The following is a 21181-nucleotide window of genomic DNA, read 5'->3' on the forward strand; positions in this document are numbered from 1 at the left end:
TATTAAATCAAAGTAAAAATTCTGTTTAATAGAGGTAAAACTTTAAGGTGTTAAAGATAATGAAATCATGTGAAACTAATTAGGGCCCGAGCACCGATGGTGGCGAAGGCCCTATTGTAACCCTAAGGGTTTCATATTATAGGAGATTGCAGTTTTAGACCCCTGAGCGTGAATGAAAGCGCGAGTATTTTTGCACACTCATCGGGTCTGGTGAAAATTGCAAGTTATTATAGGTCTCGCAAAAAAATTCTCAGTAGCGCCCCCTAGAGGTAAAAATAACACCCTACGCATCAAGTTTTTTGAGCTACATGCATGAAAAAACGTACACATATTCGTGGCATCAGGACGCACAAAAAAGTCAGTGGCACCCATATTCAAAACTCAACAGGAAGAGCGCCACCTAGCTTTGAACATGAAAAATGGGGCCAAAATGGGTCCGTGCAAGGGTGCATACTGCTAATTTCTCCTAGAGCTTTTCTCCGATTCAGTCCAAACTAGGCACATTCTATAGTAAACCCATTGACGATTAATACAAAGTAAAGGCATTCCGTTCAGACGAAAGATGTGGGCGTGTCAGACTTTGGGGCGGGGCATAAAAAAAAAACGTCCGAAAATGGAATTTTGTGACTTTAAAATGCACGTAATTTCACCTCATTCAACACACTCATCATTCCTGGGAAAAATTGCGACATTTTACTGCTTTCGCAGAAAAAGTCGAAAAAATGTGCTCACTAGCGCCCCCTACAGTTTTCAAAAAACCCTCCCAATAGGGGATATTTTGAGCTACATGCTTGAAAAATGTTACGCATATTCATGGCATCAGGACGCACAAAAAAGCCTCTTGCACCCATATTTGAAACTCAACAGGAAGAGCGCCACCTAGCTTTGAACATGAAAAATGGCGTCAAAATAAGGGTGCATACTAACGCTATTAACTTCGAGAGCTTTTCTCCGATTCAGTCCAAACCAAGGGCAACCTATAGTAGACACCTTGACGAAAAAACATTATCAGAACAAATTTTGTTCAGACTAAAATTGGGGGCGTGGCAGACTGTCAAGTTTGGAGGTTTTCTTGGCAATCTGCCAAAAACTTGGAACATTTGCACCACCCAAGGGGCACAGGCGATATATACTGTCAGATCTTGCTTTGACATCATGTGGTGGCTTATATTAGGTGGCGGATTACATGTGGCGGCGGCTCGCGTAGGCTGCGGGTGTGCGAGGGCCCGTTCATCGCCGCTTGCGGCTTTAATTGTTCTTGCAATGCATTAAAAAAAACTTAAGAGAGCATATTTCATAAACCATACATAAACTTTTCTTTTTTAACCCTATTTCACAAACAATTTAATTTAACATTCTATCAAATTATATCTTTATCTGCATATTTAGATTTTATATCAGACTGTAACATTTCCTCGTGTTCAGTGAGAGCAGTGAACTTTAGCAGGCGTTGTCACATTTTTAATCTCAGGGAACTCTGGGTCAGTGAACAATAGAGACACAAAACGTGAACATTTGTACATTACTGGGCAATTTATAATTGAGTCATAAGTCTGATGGATGGATTATATTATATTATATTGGGCTCTACTTTGTTTTTCTGTGTTCTTGGTTTGCATTTGAGGGGGTATGTTTGATGAGCAGTTACACTTTATACTACTGCGTTTGATATCCTGCACAGTTTCAAAAACATGAGAGTTGGAATAATACCAGTTGGTTCATTATTTGTATAAAGTTCTGTATACTTTATCTGACTCAACTGTTTCCTCTTGCTGTGTCTGTCATCTCTGCCTCCTGCCTCTGCGTTGATGCTGGAAGTAGATTTGCATCACACGTGCCAATTTGCAATGACGTCATTGGTCAATGACTCTCTTGGGCTGCTGAGGTTGCTACTGTAAAGGCGAGAAGAGCTGCACCATCTAGATTGAACTACCAGAAAGACATGAAAAGCTATGCTGGTTAAAATCAAAGCTTGTTGAAATTCAGCATCATAGGACGGTGTCTTGGTTTGGATCTGGACTCAATCAATCAATCAATCAATCAATCTTTATTTGTATAGCGCCAAATCACAACAAACGTTCTCAAGACGCTTTTACAAAACATAGGAGGTCTAGACCACACTATGTCAAATTATGAACAGAGACCCAACACCAAGACAGGGTAAGACTCAGTCTGACCCCACCTTAATCCATCATGAGCATTGCACATCGCAGTATTTAGCTAGTTACAGTGGTGAGGAAAAACTTCCTTTTAACAGGCAGAAACCTCAGGCAGAACCAGACTCATGTTAGACAGCCATCATGCCTCGACTGAGTTGGGTCTGGAAAGACAGATAGAGGGGAGTAAGAGAGAGAGGTGATAGTGATGAGACGAGTCGTAGAAGCTGTTGCCGCTGGAGTCCAGCACGTCCGTATCAGCTGGAGTCCAGATCGTCCACAGCAGGAGGACGTCTACGGCAGCTCAGAGGAATCTACGAGACAATGGAGCTCAGGGACTCCAGAAAGGTCTATGGTTAGTAACTTTAATGGGACAGGCAGAGTTAAAGTAAGTGATGAGGGGGTTGGGGGGAAGAGGGTGAGCTAGGATCCCAGTGTGTCAGTGTGCCAGTTCCCCCGGCAGTCTAGGCCTATAGCAGCATGACAAAAGCTGGTCCAAGCCTGATCCAGCTCTAACTATAAGCTTTATCAGAAAGGAAAGTTTTAAGTCTACTCTTAAAAGTGGAGAGGGTGTCTGCCTCCCGGACCCTGACTGGGACTGAGGTCTACCATTTGGTGATGCAGCGAAGTTGACCGCAAACAGATTTTAACTTGTTAACATGGATAAATAATCTCAAGAGGAAAATTAGTATTGGATTTATTATTATGGATTCACTGCACATGGTCTCTAGAAAGGGTCGGCCATGTATCAGTCAGTTGTCTCTCAAATGAAAGGTTGGCGGTTCGATCCCAGCTCCTGGAGTCCGTAATTTGAGGTTTGCTTGACACTGAACCTGTAATTGCTCTTGGTGGCAAAGCCATTGGTGTATGAACGCATTTCAAAGGAACTAGTTAACACACTAATAGGCCCTTCAGTATACCATATCACCATGTATGGCTGTGGTGTGAATGGATGAAATGACATATAGCGTGACATCTGTTTGAGTGGTCAGAAACAAGAGCGTTCAATAAAAGTACAATCTTTCAACTGTTTACCATAAAGACACTGAAGTTTGTGGTCAAAGTTAGTAGTTAATGAAAGAGGAACAATCTATCAGAGCTTTCATTAAAAAATGGATATTTAATGTTTGAAAAATATCTCTAGCATGCTGTGTTCAAGAGATGTTAAAGACACAGTTAGTGATACTTCTGATGTCTACTTACCATAACTACAGTGGCCCTGAGAGCTCACAGCACTGCAACTTAAGAAAACACATGCAAAAAGACAAAGCACAAGCATATTAAGAAAACATCTTCATCAACTTGACAACGCATGTGCAGCATTTACAAAAACGCGCTGCAAATAGACCACAACACAACACATTACAAAAACGCGCTGCAAATAGACCACAACACAACACATTACAAAAACGCGCTGCAAATAGACCACAACACAACACATTAGAAAAACGCGCTGCAAAGACCACAACACAACACATTAGAAAAACGCGCTGCAAAGACCACAACACAACACATTACAAAAACACGCTGCAAAGACCACAACACAACACATTACAAAAACGCGCTGCAAAGACCACAACACAACACATTACAAAAACACGCTGCAAAGACCACAACACAACACATTAGAAAAACATGCTGCAAAGACCACAACACAACACATTACAAAAACGCGCTGCAAAGACCACAACACAACACATTAGAAAAACGTGCTGCAAAGACCACAACACAACACATTACAAAAACACGCTGCAAAGACCACAACACAACACATTACAAAAACGCGCTGCAAAGACCACAACACAACACATTACAAAAACGCGCTGCAAAGACCACAACACAACACATTACAAAAACACGCTGCAAAGACCACAACACAACACATTACAAAAACGCGCTGCAAAGACCACAACACAACACATTACAAAAACGCGCTGCAAAGACCACAACACAACACATTACAAAAACACGCTGCAAAGACCACAACACAACACATTACAAAAACACGCTGCAAATAGACCACAACACAACACATTACAAAAACGCGCTGCAAATGAATTAACCGTGTGTATTTATTTTATCAGGTTATTAGAATTGGCAGGCTAATTACAAACAAAAGGCTAACGATAGTTTAAAAGTGATCACTGCAATAGAGTAAATCATGCGGTCACAATGTTAAAATAAATCAAAAACACTTACTTATTTTATCTCACTTCCAACACCACTGACGGTAAGAGAACTAGCACTCCGATTCAAAACCCGCGTCAACAAGCATATCCGGAAGTGTGCATAACTTGTAAGTGTCCTCTGGAAACACTTCTGTTGTGTTGTGGTCTATTTGCAGCGCGTTTTTGTAATGTGTTGTGTTGTGGTCTATTTGCAGCGCGTTTTTGTAATGTGTTGTGTTGTGGTCTATTTGCAGCGCGTTTTTGTAATGTGTTGTGTTGTGGTCTTTGCAGCGCGTTTTTGTAATGTGTTGTGTTGTGGTCTATTTGCAGCGCGTTTTTGTAATGTGTTGTGTTGTGGTCTATTTGCAGCGCGTTTTTGTAATGTGTTGTGTTGTGGTCTTTGCAGCGCGTTTTTGTAATGTGTTGTGTTGTGGTCTATTTGCAGCGCGTTTTTGTAATGTGTTGTGTTGTGGTCTTTGCAGCGCGTTTTTGTAATGTGTTGTGTTGTGGTCTATTTGCAGCGCGTTTTTGTAATGTGTTGTGTTGTGGTCTTTGCAGCACGTTTTTGTAATGTGTTGTGTTGTGGTCTTTGCAGCACGTTTTTCTAATGTGTTGTGTTGTGGTCTTTGCAGCGTGTTTTTGTAATGTGTTGTGTTGTGGTCTATTTGCAGCGCGTTTTTGTAATGTGTTGTGTTGTGGTCTTTGCAGCGCGTTTTTGTAATGTGTTGTGTTGTGGTCTATTTGCAGCGCGTTTTTGTAATGTGTTGTGTTGTGGTCTATTTGCAGCGCGTTTTTGTAATGTGTTGTGTTGTGGTCTATTTGCAGCGCGTTTTTGTAAATGCTGCACATGCGTTGTCAAGTTGATGAAGATGTTTTCTTAATATGCTTGTGCTTTGTCTTTTTGCATGTGTTTTCTTAAGTTGCAGTGCTGTGAGCTCTCAGGGCCACCGTACATAACACCCCTAAGATGGTACATTTCTTTATACGTATAGAGTTTGTGGTAAACTGTGCAGTTTATTGATTTAAATCAGCAGACATGTAGAATGCTCAAATATTAGACTACATTGGTTCTGAACTTTTATATTTATATAGAAAAGAAAAGGTTTGAAGTCCGCCCAGAAGAATGTCATTACTTCTATATACACTACCAGTCAAAAGTTTGTTCACACCTTCTCATTCAATGTTTTTTCTTTATTTTAATTATTTCCAACATTGTAGATTAATACTGAAGACATCAAAACTATGAAATAATCTGGTTTTGCCATAATCTGGATTACAACAGTAGTCAAATAGGGCTATCCATTGTGTACTAACCCTACCTCTGAACAACACAACTGATGGTCTCAAACACATTAAGAAGGCAAGTCATTCTACAAATGAACTCTTGACAAGGCTCATGTTCATTAGAAACCATTCCAGGAGACCACTTCATGAAGCAGACTGAGAGAATACCAAGAGTGTGCAAAGCTGTCATGAAGGAAAAAGGGAGCTACTTTACAGAATCTAAAATATAAAACAGATTCTGCTTTGTTTAACACTTTTTTCTTCATTCAATAATTCCATATATGTTCTTTCATAGTTTTGATGTCTTCAGTATTAATCTACAGTGTTTACAATAATTAAGATAAATACAAACCCTTGAATGAGAAGGTGTTTCTAAACGTTTGACTGGTAGTGTATCTCTCTCACTAATGACCAATACATAGACCTAAATGCTATGATAATTTGCAGCTTGTGACAGGACGACCCCACATATGTGCTGACATACGTTTTGAACAAAGAGCACAGCTGAAAGCAACAATGTGTTAAAGGAGAAGCTATAGACTGATCCACTAACCATAAAATGACCAACTCCACTGTCTCCTCTGAGCCACAGTTACCTCTGTCGCTCCAGTAACTCTGGCTTGGATCCAGAGTTCTTAACTATACATCCTGGGCAGTATAAACACAGCTCAAGGCATTGCCAGCACTAATTTGCACACTAAAGGCTCAGTTACACAGATAGTTGCACGTATTGATGCACATTATAATGCCATGGCAGTCAAACAGTATAAGAGCTGATAACTAAATGTTTGTTCTTTGTCTCGGTGCAGATCAGTTCTGAGTATAGCGAGTGAGAAGAGATATCTAGTGCATTACCCACAGGGAATCACGTTCAGCTTGGCCCCTTTATCAAGAAACTGGCAGGAGAACAACGTGGAAGCCAACCACTGGCTCATGGGGTCAACTTTATAATTTAGCTATATTTATAAAAGTTAAACCAAAACACTAATGTTGCTCAGTCAGCTCAGTCTTTCTATTCAACAGCTAACTCAGTGAGGTAATCATTTATCATGGACCATACTGGGTTGTGTCTTCATGCAATAATAGCAACACTGAAAGCTGAAAACACACTTTTATTCAGCTTTTCTAATATAACTCCTGATAATCAAATAGAATTTGAGAACATTCAGTTTGTTAGTGAGGCAGGGAACTCTGGATGGTGACGCAGTCTTCAGCTGTGATCCGCAGAAAGGTTCCTGAAGCAGTGCGGTTACCAAGTCCAGTTCCTGGGGAACATGTTTGTGAATGGTGCAAAAACTAAGTGCCTCTCTGATTGCACAGTTAGGGATGAAAATGTTCTCAATATAGTGTAAAAAGACAGCAACAACGGTGTTTGAGTCAGACTTTCTCAATATTTGTTAAATACATGGTAGAGCTGACCCCGTGTGTAGCCATTGTTGGCCCATCCTGGTTGTCCAGCCGGTTTCTCATAAAAGGAACCGAGCTGACCGGGATCCCTCACGGCTAATGCACTTACTAATGACCTTGAACAACCTCACTTCCACTTTAAAAATCCAAACTATCCCTTTGATAAATTACAAAACATCCTTGGACCACGTGCAGTGAGAAGGAGGATTTGGTGATCTTTGCCAGTAAACTCAGGAGTCTTGCTTGTAGAGTAACAGACCACCAGATTTGTTTGATGTTGTTATAACTGCAGGTTGAAAGAACTGACAAGTTAGCTGTTGAAGTTATGTGAGAAATTGTTTTGAAAATGCTGCAGACGAGGGCAGGTTTTTCCTCTCAAACATAGAGGTGAAACATAAGGCCAGTGTGTATTTAGTAATGCGGCCTCTGTGACAGCTGAAGGAGTCTGTGATAAACACATTTGTCCTTATTTTTGGCTGCAGGTTTGATCCGTCTGCGCTCCAGCCCTCCCCCTCACCTCCAGGGTGTCGAATATGTCCTCAACATAACAGCAACGGATGACAACACCTCGGGCGGACCTCAGGCCTTGTCATCCACGGCACAGGTCGTGGTGGGAGTGGACGACGTGAATAACAACAAGCCTGTCTTTGAGAAGGTAAGAGGTGTTACCTTGTTTGCCTGGCTTATTATCTGCTTGTGTTTGACACAGTGTTAGATCTGCTCTCCTGCTTTCCATGCATTTTGTTGTCCCTCTCTCATGTCGCCTTAATATATCTCATGGCCTTCTGGCTCCATCCTTTCCTTTTCTAATTCTCTGATGGAGCCTCTGTGTAACTCTTCTCCGTCACTCCTCTGTCTCCCTCTCTTTGTCTGTCTATCTCCGCTATTTATTAGCCTCTATCTCTCCTCTCTGGAGGAGCGATTAGCCGGTTTGACCCTCACGTCTGCTCTCTCATCTCTCTCCCACATCATCTCAGTCTTTTAATTAAAGCTTTGAGGAATGTGGCAGAAATCCCGGATGACCCCCTCTGGAAGCGCTACATCGCCACCTGCTTTTTCATGCCATGTCTCAGTTTTAAATTAGGAGACTTTTTAAGGCCCCTGAGATATCACAAGCTAAGATTAGGAGTGTGAGCTCGCTGAGCAAACCTTGCTCACTCTCTCCTGGGGGGGAAATGGGCGCCAAGTGCTTCCCTTTCGGCTTCACCTCTTAGTAGGAGGACTCAGAAGCACTGGTGACAAGATGAGAGCCAAGAGAAAAGGGAGAATAGGAGAAGAGGGGGACTCCTGGTCCACAGTGTTTCATGTGCTCAGTGTGCTCAATTGTCTCTCTCAGGAATCTCCTGCTGGCATCATACTCCAAGCCTATGATTCAGGCTTTTCTCTCTGCTGGCATGATGCTGATTGCAACAGACAAACAACCCCTCGAGCCCCCTACTCACCATGCCTCTTCTGAGTCAAAGAGAGAATTTTTAAAAAAGAAAAGAAAGATAACTGAAGATGAAAAGAAATCAACAAACGCAGCCGACATAAATGTATGAACAAAGAAAAACAAAGAGCGGTGGAAGAGAAAATCCTGGACAAATACATCTGTGTATTTCTATGGCTTTTGCCAAAGTTTGACAAAGAAACTGCTGGAAAAAAGTATGAAAGAAAAGAAAAAGTGTGTTGAGTTTTTCAGTTAGTAGAGACGTCAGAGGTTAGTTGGTGTTTGCTCTGTCACAGCCAGCAGCCAGCAGCAGGACACTGAAGCAGAGAGGCTCTTTTATCTTCTTTTGATGCCCAATCTCATAACGTAGTGTAGCCTCTCAGGAACTCAGGGCTGGATCAGTGGACCAGGAGACACTCACACACACACGCACATAGACACACACACACAGAGCTGCAGATAGAGAGACGTGAGATCCCTTGGATATAGGAAGACCCTGTGTTTCCCTGTGGCAAGATATCAGACACACAGCCACCCATGCGCACACAAACACACACACACACACAAACACAAACACATGCACCCATGTGCGCACACACACACACACACACACACACACAGGCATCGTTTACATTTATTTATTAACCTTTGATAACCCTGTCACACTTAAGTATTGGTTAATTCAAATGCATGATGCCACAAAATACCCGGGCTGGGTATTTATAATTACTGTGTAGAAAAAGGAGTGCAAAACATGCAGCTCACTGCTGTAGTCTTAATGCATTAGTATTACCTGGAGACGTCTGATAGTTTGTATTAATTGAAGAGGACGTCTGTGATTTTAATCCTGTGCGAATCAACCATGTCTGTAATTTGTCAAGTAAAAGCTCCAGGGCAAATCACCATCCATATTGCAGGACACCCAGAGGTCCTCTGATGATATGAATCCAGTCTGAATCACCATCTCAGTTATTTGGGTCGGTAGCTCTTCATAAGAGGATCCCTGCTTCTTTTTCTAACCCCATTCAAGTAACGAAAGCTGGGTTGGACATTGTAGATGAAAGTTTTGACAGCACTCTGAGTCCAAAAGCTGGATCATTCTGCTGCACGGTATGGAGACCTTTTCACAGAGAGAGCAAATTAACATCCATGTAGAAGAGTTATTAGATGGATGACATGGTTTGCAGCATGCTGAAAGGAACATTTTCTCTCTATAATTGCCTGAGTTAACTACTTTTCGACGCTAACAGAAAGTGTACAGCAATGTAGCCGGCAAAGCAAAATGTGAGGTGCACCACTTTGCCTTTTCATATACTTTGTTTCTTGACAACCACTAAACCACCTGTGCAGACACTTTCAAATCAATATCTCTAAGTTAGCTCAAGACAAACTGCTTTATTGTGTTGCAGCTTATAAACTTTATACGGCATGAAGTCATAAACTTTTAAAGGTATGTCTTTAAGTTTTGATGCACATTCTTTGAGGAAATATACCAGGCGTGGACATCGTCCTCAGTTTATAAGTTAACAGCAATACGCTATACAGTGTGATGCTGCCCCCAGAGACAAGGTGGATGTCGTGCAGTGCCTCTGTGTTTTCAATCAGAAATGTCATTACATTTTAGAAAATTACAGACTTTGCTTAGCCTGCACGAATGCACCATATCAAGCACTGTTGTCAGTGGGTAATTCACAAATTACCAGTGGTCCCAAGGTAATGCTAAACCTGTGCAAACAGTGCTCATAATAACAAAATACACAGGAATGGGGCAACCATTAAAGAATACAGTATTTCACTAGGAGTGGGGTTTTGCAGAGCACACTTCTGCAAGCTGTGTGACCATCACAATGATATATTATCAAGCACAGACAATTCTGTTTTCACTTTACTTACCAAGTGGTTTTGGCTTTTATAAGTATTAGCGCTCCTTAGTTTACAGTCCTCTTTTAAGAGCACTAAAGAAAGCTCTGATATGAGAAGAGGGGCAGAAACTTGTTTTATCATTGTTACCAAATGTTATTAATTAAAACAGCTGAATAAAGCTGCCTCTGTTTTGTTTTATTCTTTGTTAACCTTATGACCACAAGGGTAGGAATCTGTATAACTTGGAATGCCCAGACCCTACGAAAAGTTGGTAGTTCAATCCCAGCTCCAACATTCCACATGTCAAAGTATTCTTGGGCAAGACACTGAACCTTAAACTGTTTAAGGTTGCAATTTGAGTGGTTTCAGGAGTAGGAGGGTCTGTTTGTGGTTTGTCTAAGTGGTGTTGCCATACCTGTACATCACGCATCTTCATGTTTGAATGTAGAGCAAATGCAGAGCAGATATTACTCAGATCAGACTGTTTGTTTTATGGTGGTAAGGATGGCCAAGGCTGAGAAGAATAACAATTTTCCACCTAATCATCCATGACCATATCTTCCGCCTATATATGAGGTTCTTTAAATGAAGAATGACTTGTATACTGTACTTTTAAAAGTTGGCTCTGTTTACCTTCAATGCCTACCAACTTTACCACGGCTTACAAACGTTTTTAGTCAGAGCTACAGAAAGCATGTCGAGGTATGAAGCTAAACATCTGTTTTATTCCAGAGGAAAACTTTAAACCAAGCTGTCTGTGCTTGAAGTAACTTAGTTGCTGTGTTTATTCTATGGTTGGATAGTTTTATAACTCTTCATGGATTTGCCCACCAGCTGAGTGATTTCATTATAGTAGTAGATTATTTTTCAACACTAGAATGGTCAAGGAGGTCATTTTGATTGTTTTCACATTTACATGTCATGTAACTTTGTTAAATTGAAGATTACAGTGCTGTCGGTTCCTGACTTTTACTAAACCTCATGTATTTAAAATGTAATTTGCACAAATTGAACAAAAGGCAACAATTATATGATCATTTTTACCTACTTCGGCCACAGGTAGTCACAATGCTGCCGTGATTAGCTTGATACATTTTCACTCTGGGCATATGCCTCTTGGTTGGTTGGTAACTATCATTGTCTCTATAAAACATAGAAACTGGTCTTGAGTTAGGGTACAAAGCAACTTGAAAAGTTTTGAATTGAAACTGAGAAAAATAGACTATTTTGGCAATTATGGTAAAGAGAAGCACAAAGAGAGAGATGACTGCTGAGGAAGCCTGACAGTTGTTCCAGGAATCTGACACTGCAGACCGGCAATCTATCTGAATTAGAAGCGGATAAAAGTGACTCGCTGAGAAAAGTTTCATATAAATATATGTGTATTTTCATAAATATATAGTATATCCTTAAACAATAAACGCATGCATTATATTGGGTATTTATCATAACAGATAATACAATTTCTATTCTGGGAGTGACATCTCGTGGCCTTTCTAGTAGAAATGGAATTATCAATCAATCAATCAAGCTTTATTTATATAGCACCTTTCATACAAATAAAATGCAACCCAAAGTGCTTTATAGCGATTGAAAACAAGAAAGAAGCAGAAATGAAACAATGCTAAGACATTTTAGTGGAAGATAATAATAATGATAATAAAAATACAAATTAAAAATAAGAACAACATAAAAATAAGATAAAATAGAGACCAATGCACACCAAAATAAAACATGTGTAATTAAAATAAGTTAAAACATCAAAATTAAGAAATAAAAATAGTTAAAATAAATAGATTTAAAAGGTAAGGATAAGAGTTGAAAAATAAAACTAAGGCTGAAAAATATCAATAAAACTGAGTAGACAAATAAAATTAAATAAATGAATGAATAAATACATAAAAAAAGAATAAGATAACAGTTAAAATTACTAAAATAATAAAGCAACATTTAAATCAATATTATAGTAAAAGGTAGGTAATAAAATTGTTAAACCCTACATAAAAGCCAGACTGAATAAATACGTTTTTAGTTTACGTTTAAAAGTCTCAATATCTCCATCAGCTCCTCTCAGATCCTCCGGCAGGCTGGTCCATAGTTTGGGAGCGTAGTGGCTGAAAGCAGCGTCACCAAATGTTTTAGTTCTGCTCTTAGGAACAGCTAAAAGAGAGGAGCCGGAGGATCTGAGAGGCCTTCCTGGTTTATATACTAAAAGCATCTCTGAGATGTAGTCTGGTGCAAGACCATGCAGCGCCTTAAAAACTAGTAAAATAATTTTAAAATCAATACGAAAAGCAACAGGCAGCCAATGTAAAGATTTTAAAATAGGCGTAATGTGTGCTCTCCTTCTGGTCCTCGTTAAAACTCTAGCTGCTGCATTTTGTATTAACTGCAGTTTGTTAATTGTGTTCTTTGGAAGACCAGAAAGGAGAGCATTGCAGTAGTCCAGCCTGCTGGTTATAAAAGCGTGCATTAGTCTCTCTGTGTTGCTCAGAGAGAGAAACGGCCTCACTCTAGAAATGTTCTTTAAATGATAAAAGGCTGTTTTGGTGATAAAACGAACATGTGGTTTAAAATTAAAATCAGAATCAAATAAAACACCTAGGCTTCTGGCTTCTTGGCTTGGATTAAGTCCATGAACATTTAGTGTGGAGGCCAGTTTCTCTCTCTGAGCCTTTGAGCCAATGACAAGTACGTCCGTTTTTTCCTGGTTGAGCTGTAAAAAGTTATGTGACATCCAGGTTTTAATATCTAAAATGCAGTTAAAAAGTGAGTCAATCGGCCCAGTGTCATCAGGAGACACGGCCACATAGAGCTGAGTGTCATCAGCGTTGCTGTGGAAATCTATGCCATGTCTCCTGATGACACTGCCCAGGGGAAGCATGTACAAGTTAAAAAGTAACGGTCCTAAAATTGATCCTTGCGGTACCCCACAGGTAACAACATGATGTTCAGAGTTTTGATTGTTGATTGTTACATAAAAAATTCTGTTAGAGAGGTAGGATGCGAACCATTTAAAAACACTACCGGACAGGCCAACATACTCACTTAATCTGTTTAAAAGAATTTGGTGGTCAACAGTATCGAAAGCAGCACTGAGGCCCTTATGGCCCTTCTAGTGTTAAAACAGATCCTCCAGTACATTAACTCAAGTGAAAATCTGACAAGGTAACTTTCACTTGTATTGGAGTAATTTTGTCCTGGAGCGTCTATACTTTGACTCAAGTCATGTAGTTGTGTACCGTCCCCTCTCCTAATTAAGGGTCACTTGTTAGAGGAAGAGCAGAGGAACAACACTTTACACGGACAAAAACTTTGTTTTTAAAGTGAACTCATTAATTGGTTTGTCCTCGTTCAACATTTGCTGTCTAGACACGGTGTCCCTTCACTCTAGAGATACCCAACGTGTGGTGTCAAACTTAGAGGTGTTGTCTGTCCCTCTAATGTTATAGTATAAAACATCAAACAAACCTCCCACTGTTTCCTGAGAGTCATGAAACCAGATACTCTCAGATTTGGTCCTTTCATATCACAGAATTTAGGCCGCGGCACAGCGACAGGCATGTATTTGTGATCCGTCTGATGTTTGTGTTTGATTGATATGGGCTGTCTGGTCCACTAATCTCTGGTTTGTTTCACATTTTTGAAATTCTGTATCACAAAGCCCTCTCTTTAAATCCCCTGATTGTTTCTGTTAGTGAATGTCTACAGTTAAACCTGCATATCTCTACCATCTCATGCCCCGCTTCTGTCTGTGACACATCAAAATCAATGCTCAAGTGAGACTGAGAGAGAAAAACAGAAAAAGATGATTGAGACAGAGATAAAGATGAAGAGACCAGAGTGAGAAAACTCTGGATGTAGACAGTGAGTGAAAACCAGGAAGCATTTAAATGTTGAAAACAAAGATGTATCTCGAGATTCAGTGAAAGATGAAATCTTGGAAAGCCCAAACACAGCAGATACCTGACATCACACCAAAAGCTGTATGTAAAACTCTGTAATGACTTCAAAAACATGCAGTGATGAGATTAGTTCATGTTGTAGGTGTAACTTTTGAAGCCTTGTGGAAATACATCCTGGAGAAAAACTAGAGTCATCAATGTGAGCAGAACACGGATGGTATTTAATCATAAAAGGCTTTTTATTCCCATTCCTAATGTGATTTTCAAACTCAGTGGATTGTGTGAAGCTTTTAGAGGAAAATAACACTTTTCTAAAAAGTGCTCTCTCTTCTGAGAGGGGAACAACACAATGAGGGTCATACATAATCTGTTTCCCAACACATCCTCTTACCGGTTTCAATATGTGTGAGTGGTTACTTGAGTGATTATGGCTATCTTTACAGTGCAGACATGTAGTTACCACTACATAAATGTCAGAGCAAGGAAATCATCTGCCATTTTCTTTCATTTTAAACATCATCTTTTGGAACATTTTGCCTTTTACTTGTTGGGGAAGCTATAGATAAGAAAGATGAGGAACAAGTAAGAAAGAGGGGAGAATAAGGATCAGGACTAAGCCTTTGTGTCTCGGGCTCATGACAGCTACTTCTTTTCTAATGTAAACTGACTGGCTGTGATCTCACAAGCAGCTTCCTCGACCTTAGTGTCACTTCATTTACGACTATACAAGATGTATTAGCTGCCATTTTTGGTGTGAAATATTTTGCGGTTCTCATTGTGAATGACTTGCAGGATGTGGCTCCTCTCTGTCATGGCTGTCCGTTCTCCTGTTCTGTTGGCATTAAGATTGTTGCACTACCTTATCTGTGAGAAATGCCATTTCGTCCAGCTGTATACACGCTATTCATATGAATGCCAATAAAGTTGAGTTCAGTTGATCTTGTTATTCTGCAAACCAGAGAAGGCATATTTGGATGAGAAACTGGATCCATATTGTGAAAACTCAATCCATGTTTAAATTTTGGAGTTTAAACGTCTTTAAATCAGAAGTTTTGAGTTCTTAGTTAATCCCTGGAGTTAAAATATGACTAATGTGTCAGCACACTGCTGTACTCTCACTTTCCTTCTACCTTCTATACCACACCAGGTTATATAAACACAGTGTTATATAGATTATTCTGTTCTACATTACGTCTTCTACATAGCCCTTTGCTGTTTGCAGCTAGCAGGTGTTTTGCTTGTTCAAAAAAAACCAACGTTTTAAATGGCTTTCATATTCCTATCACCTCCTCATAATTTCCTCCAAATTAATTTTTCTCAAACAAATTTTCCCTCCTGAATACAGCTGCAGTTATTTTCTGGTACACTGCAGAACACTCTGTGAATTGTTGCCCACATTTCCAAATCAAAGAGACATGTTTTGGACAGCTCCAAACACTGTGGGTGCCAAATGGTCAGCAGATTTTATGTTTACCAGAGCGCAGAGGGCAAAGTAAGCACACCATCAAGCAGCTATTTAGCACCTTTGCCCAATAGCTGCTGGGTAACGCTCCAAGACCCCTGAACCCACTTCCATTTATCTCACAAAGGACAAGCAAATGAAGGAAAAACATGCCTCTCTACTTTATTATGCACTTGTTTTTCTGTGTCCATGTTACACTTTTTGTCCCACCAGGAAATAATATTTCATCTGTCTTTTCAAAATAAACATCTCCACCGCCCACACACGCTTGTTTACAGTTTCAGTACAATGGAATATTGATCAGAGTTTCTCCATACTTATGTTGTTTCGATCTTCTCTTCCTCCCACCTGTCCTCTCTGCCTGCTGTCTCCATCTCTGCAGTGTCAACAGTACAGAGAGAGCACGTCCGTCCTGGAGAACCAGCCGGCGGGGACATTCGTTCTGCAGGTCCACGCTGTGGATGCTGACGAGGGCTCCAATGGAAGGGTCACATATGGCTTCATGCATAAAGACTCTACTGTGCCTGCATTCAGTATTCACCCAGACACCGGTATGGCAACACACACATAGACTTACTTTGACTTGTGATGGTAGCGAGAGCATCCTTGTGGGATGCAGGATTAATTCCTTTCAACATTGAGGGTGTCTATAAGTTAGTTAGACTTGTAGATCTTTTTTGAGACTCCAACTTTTTGTCCTCTGTTAGCTCAGGTGCTAGAGACTTTCTCAGTTGATTAACATCAAGTTGTGTTGAAAGTAAAGCCATGAGGAAATCCCAGAAATTTGCAGTTTTGAGTGTTCACTTTGAGCAGCCTCCAAAGACCAAGACAACTCCATTAGATCAGAGGAACAACTTCCAGTGTTGAGAAAGGAAGCCAACGTGAAAGTGCAAAAAAAAAGCAATTCCTCAAGTATCCAGGCTGAGTATTGAGTATTGAAATATTGAGGCTGACTCCAAAAGCCCAGGAGGCGCACACATATAAGTATGTCCAATTCTACAGCAGAATTAAACCTGTTGGTCGGAATAGACCATTTTATGTACAGTGATAAAAATATTATATTTGCATGGCCAGAAGTTAGTTGGCATTGGCATTTCCAGTATGGTGATCACCATCTCTGGGTTTCTTAACGCCTCTTCAGAAACCAATGTGACTGTCACTGATACTGCATCCATGTTTTTTACAGTCAATGGACACAGGGGCCAAAATAATTAATCAACCATGAGGGTTTTTTATTTACAGTATGGTAATACAAAATGATCTTGCATACTCTACAACACCTGTCTCACTTTGTGTACCTTTATTTGCATTGTAATGTCGTCAACAGTCTTTTCCTTGAGGTCACTCTTAGAAACAGTGCAGGGAGGAATTCACTGAGAAGGCCCCCGGTCTACTCTGTCTCAAGGTCTTGTTCAGAAAGCATTTTGCACTAATGATATTCAAGTGCAAAAACAGCCACAAAGTTTAAGAACTCTTTACACTCTGCTGCACAGAGCTGTGCTTGGTGCTCTCGTCCTGATGGCGCTAAGTCTATCCACACACTGATGATGATCAGAATGGGACTGTTCACCAGTTCATTGTGGAGTCAGTGTCATAGTTTATACCATGCATACTTCCTGGAGAGAGCGTAAAGCATCCCTTCAGATGCACAGACAAATAAACAAACAATGCTTACGTTGGCGAATAAGGTGTGTTTTGCAATGAAGCTCATTTGCATATAAGGAGGCATATTTTACTCCAAATAAATGCATGGTGGATCACCATTGGTGTAAATGCTATTTGCTTTGCAGCACACTTTGCAGTCATTTAACCCTTAATGCAAGTTTTGTGAATTATCAGACGTCTTTTTGGCTCCTTTGCACAGGTTCAGTGGACACAAAAGCATCATCTTTTCGGGAATCAGGCCCTCAGTCTGTTTTTTATCAGTGTTATCGTGGATTTGAATTAACTTTTAAATGATTTACTCGTTTCTCTTTTTTTCATGGCAGCGTTGAACTTAATCAACATTTCACTCTCCCCTGTTAATTGCTAACAGGGTTTTCTATCAGTGTGTTGAGACATGAAACAACAAGGGTTAGGAGAACAGTCTGAATTGGAGTTTAATCAGCAATGTGAGTTTTTGTCAGCTGACATAACAAACAACTGTGTCAACCTGCAGGGCTACAGTCATGGTAATTTACCTTGTAGTGTGATAACTGATGGCATGGAGAGTAAAGTGTAAAGTTTGATTTAGCGGATTGTCTGCAGGTCAGGGTAACTGTCAAATGTTGGGCAAACACTGTTTATTCTACTCAGGGTGCAGTTCCCCTGAACGCAGCTCCTCTCAGTGGATTCTGTGGGTGCCTCCCCACCGACCTCCTCACCCCCCCGCCATTTTTTTTTGTAAATCAGTTTGACTTTTTTTATTTTGAAAACGATTGGATTGCTGCCAGTTTTTGAGTTTTTTGGCAGATTTTGTAGAATTGCCAGATTGGATAACTGGCACCAGTTGGAGGACTTTAAATCATAACTCTCACACTCTCTTTAAAAACAGTCCCGGTCTGGATCAGTGCTTTTTTACCTTCAAAAGGTGGGCTGTGACTTAAAGGTAGAGTGTGTTGTCTTGTAATTGGTATATTAGCAGTTTGACGTGAGGTGTAAAGTCGTAATCAACAGAGGAAATCAACACTTCAGAGAAAAGAGACGAAGACATTCAGTTGCAGGATTTAACCATCTGATCAACTGTTTATCCGTGTTTACAGGAGTCATTGTAACAGCCAGGAAGTTTGACCGTGAACGTCAACGGGAGTACGCTGTGACAGTGACTGCCACTGACCAGGCAGCTGACCCACTGATTGGAATCTGTCAGCTTAACATCCTCATCCTGGACCAGAACGACAACAGCCCCAAGTTTGAGAACATTCGATATGAGTGTAAGTGAATATGGGTGTTACAAAGGTCTGAGGGATGGTCACTGTATGAGATCCATCACTGCTTGTACTGCATTGCAAATCTTGACCCTGTATGACTTGAGTTATGTTGGTATTTTCTGGTGTTTGAAGTATTTTAAATGTATTTTTTAAAGCAGCAGAAGTGTTGTCAGATTGATGAATGTGTTTCTTAAACATACTGTGAGGAGTTTAAGACTTAAACAGCCTCAGTTGAATACTGATGCCTCTGTATGACCTACATAAGCAAAACAGACCATCAGCGAGCAGATTGGTTATTTCTGTAAAGTTCTTTTTCCGACTCATCACTGCTGCCACCAGGTCAACAAATTTTAAAATGTTGTGTTGTCAGATTTACTCAGGCTTCTCTTCTCTGCTAGTACTACCATAAGTTGTAGTGCACTGAGCTCATTCCTATTATTTAATGACAAAGAATACACCACTACCTATTAAGGCCTCACAGGGGTTCAACTGAGATATAAAGCACACTTCTTTATCTTCTTCATCTTCTTCTTCTTCTTCTCCTGTAGACTTCCTTCGTGAGGATACAATGATTGGGACAAGTTTCTTGCGTGTAGCAGCTCATGACGATGATTTTGGCACCAACGCAGCCATCATGTATTCCATGTCCAGTGAACAGCCAGAGTACCTCAGAGTCAACCCGTTGACAGGCTGGGTGTACGTCAACCAGCCCATATCTCAGGTACACTCATAGTGTGAACGTATATGTGATAGCAGACCATTATGAAAATGATTTCAGCTTGCTTTTTCAAGAGTTTACTTTAAAACAATTTTATGTTTTTACAGGAGTTTTGCTTTATTTCCAAAAATCCTCAATTACGTTTTTTACAACAATAACTGTTTTCAAGTGTATCTTCCCTCCGATCAAAATCATTCTGATTTCAAAATCATGGTTTACAAGGATGCTGAATGAAGTGCACATACTGTACATACATGCATCAAGAATTTAATATGAATAAAATAGTTTAGAGATGCATGCACAGAGTTGTTTCACTTCCATCTGTTCCTGCATGTTGTTAACAAACACCGCTTTGCTGAACATTATGTTTAACAAATTAAAGCTGGGGTTGGTAGTCACGTAAAACTAGCATCAATTTGAATGTAGTATTTCCTCAGGACTCCGTCTAGCCCCTCCCCCCCTCCCCTCGAAGCTCCTCCAATACAACGCCCCCCCTCACATGCATGAGCGCCGCTGATTCATGACCATATGATGATGACTGATTCAAAACTGGTCTCACCACATTGTTTGTGTTTTGCACTACATCAACTCATGTCTCACTCAGCGGTAAGAGAACACCAAAACATTCTCATAGTGAAAGTTAAAAACACAAACAAACATGAAATGTACGCTCTGCAGGAGGCGGGCAGAACGGCAGGATGGGATTTGATTGGTTTCATCATTTGGCTCCTGATGGCAGGGATTGGTTGGTGTTTTCCCAGGTTTACTCCGGCTGTAGATAGCAGCTTTTTTACCTCTTTTTTAAGAACACATTATGTATTGATTACCATCGAGACATAAATATCATTTTAACCAGTATAACAAAAAGTGGATCTAAATCTGACAACCAACCCCAGCTTTAAGGAAGGAAAAAAAATCACAGATGCTACATGTCTCTACCAAGTGTCAACCTCTGGTCTTGAGAACTGTAGCCAATGCTGAAATGCTAAAAACTGCAGTTCCTCCAGTGTCCACTTGAGGCTGGCTCCAAAAGCCTATAAGTCAAATACACACTCATTCATCTTAGCAGCAAAGTGAACTGGTTTAAAGCCTGGAACAAAAAATCCCCCTCTTTCATGTCTATGACTGTCCTTCCTTCCTTCCTTCCTTCCTTCCTTCCTTCCTTCCTTCCTTCCTTCCTTCCTTCCTTCCTTCCTTCCTTCCTTCCTTCCTTCCTTCCTTCCTTCCTTCCTTCCTTCCTTCCTTCCTTCCTTCCTTCCTTCCTTCCTTCCTTCCATCCATCCATCCATCCATCCATCCATCCATCCATCCATCCATTTATCTAGCAAAAGCAGAAACTCATCACTTCCAGTTACATTCTTACCACAGACATAATCTGCAAGGAAGAAACATTTGTATCAAGTGTCCCCACCGCTAACTTTCCAAACATCTAAACCATCCCTGTCGACTGGAATGGTTTTTTGTTTTTTTCTGAACAGGCCAGATCTGACAAATCTGCTCTGAATGAGGCGTCACACGAAACGTCTTTATCCTCATCAGTCTATTATTCTGATTATTAGTAGTCCTTATAAACGGTGAATGCACCAGGGGGAAAATCTTAGCTTATAGAGCTGCTCCAAGTGGCAAAAAGGAATTGAAACTACTTAATTAAATAATATAAGTGAAGGGCACATGAGATTTTAGCCTGAACCTCACATTGAAACCAAAACAACATGTTACTTCTCCGAGTGCATGGCCAGAAAAACAAGTTTATTTGCATTCAAGCACTTTACTGCTGACAGTGTTGTGGGGGGGGGGGGGGGGGGGGGGCAGCAGCAGACAGGCAGCCTGAATATGTGATAATGTCTTCACTGGAGCCTTTTTCTTGGCATCAGGAGAAA

General features: G+C 40.5%; 1 protein-coding gene across 1 annotated transcript in view; it reads left to right on the forward strand.

The window, feature by feature from the left end:
• Nucleotides 1–21181, forward strand: part of si:ch211-186j3.6 (neural-cadherin) — a 351776-nt gene that overhangs the window by 91979 nt on the left and 238616 nt on the right. Inside the window, exons 8-11 of the mRNA XM_034679695.1 lie at nucleotides 7498–7670; nucleotides 16057–16225; nucleotides 18416–18586; nucleotides 19132–19304. Coding sequence (XP_034535586.1) covers nucleotides 7498–7670; nucleotides 16057–16225; nucleotides 18416–18586; nucleotides 19132–19304 — 686 coding nt within the window. The remainder of the gene's footprint in view (nucleotides 1–7497; nucleotides 7671–16056; nucleotides 16226–18415; nucleotides 18587–19131; nucleotides 19305–21181) is intronic.

Source organism: Notolabrus celidotus, chromosome 3, assembly GCF_009762535.1.
Source record: "Notolabrus celidotus isolate fNotCel1 chromosome 3, fNotCel1.pri, whole genome shotgun sequence".
Taxonomy (NCBI): Eukaryota; Metazoa; Chordata; class Actinopteri; order Labriformes; family Labridae; genus Notolabrus; species Notolabrus celidotus.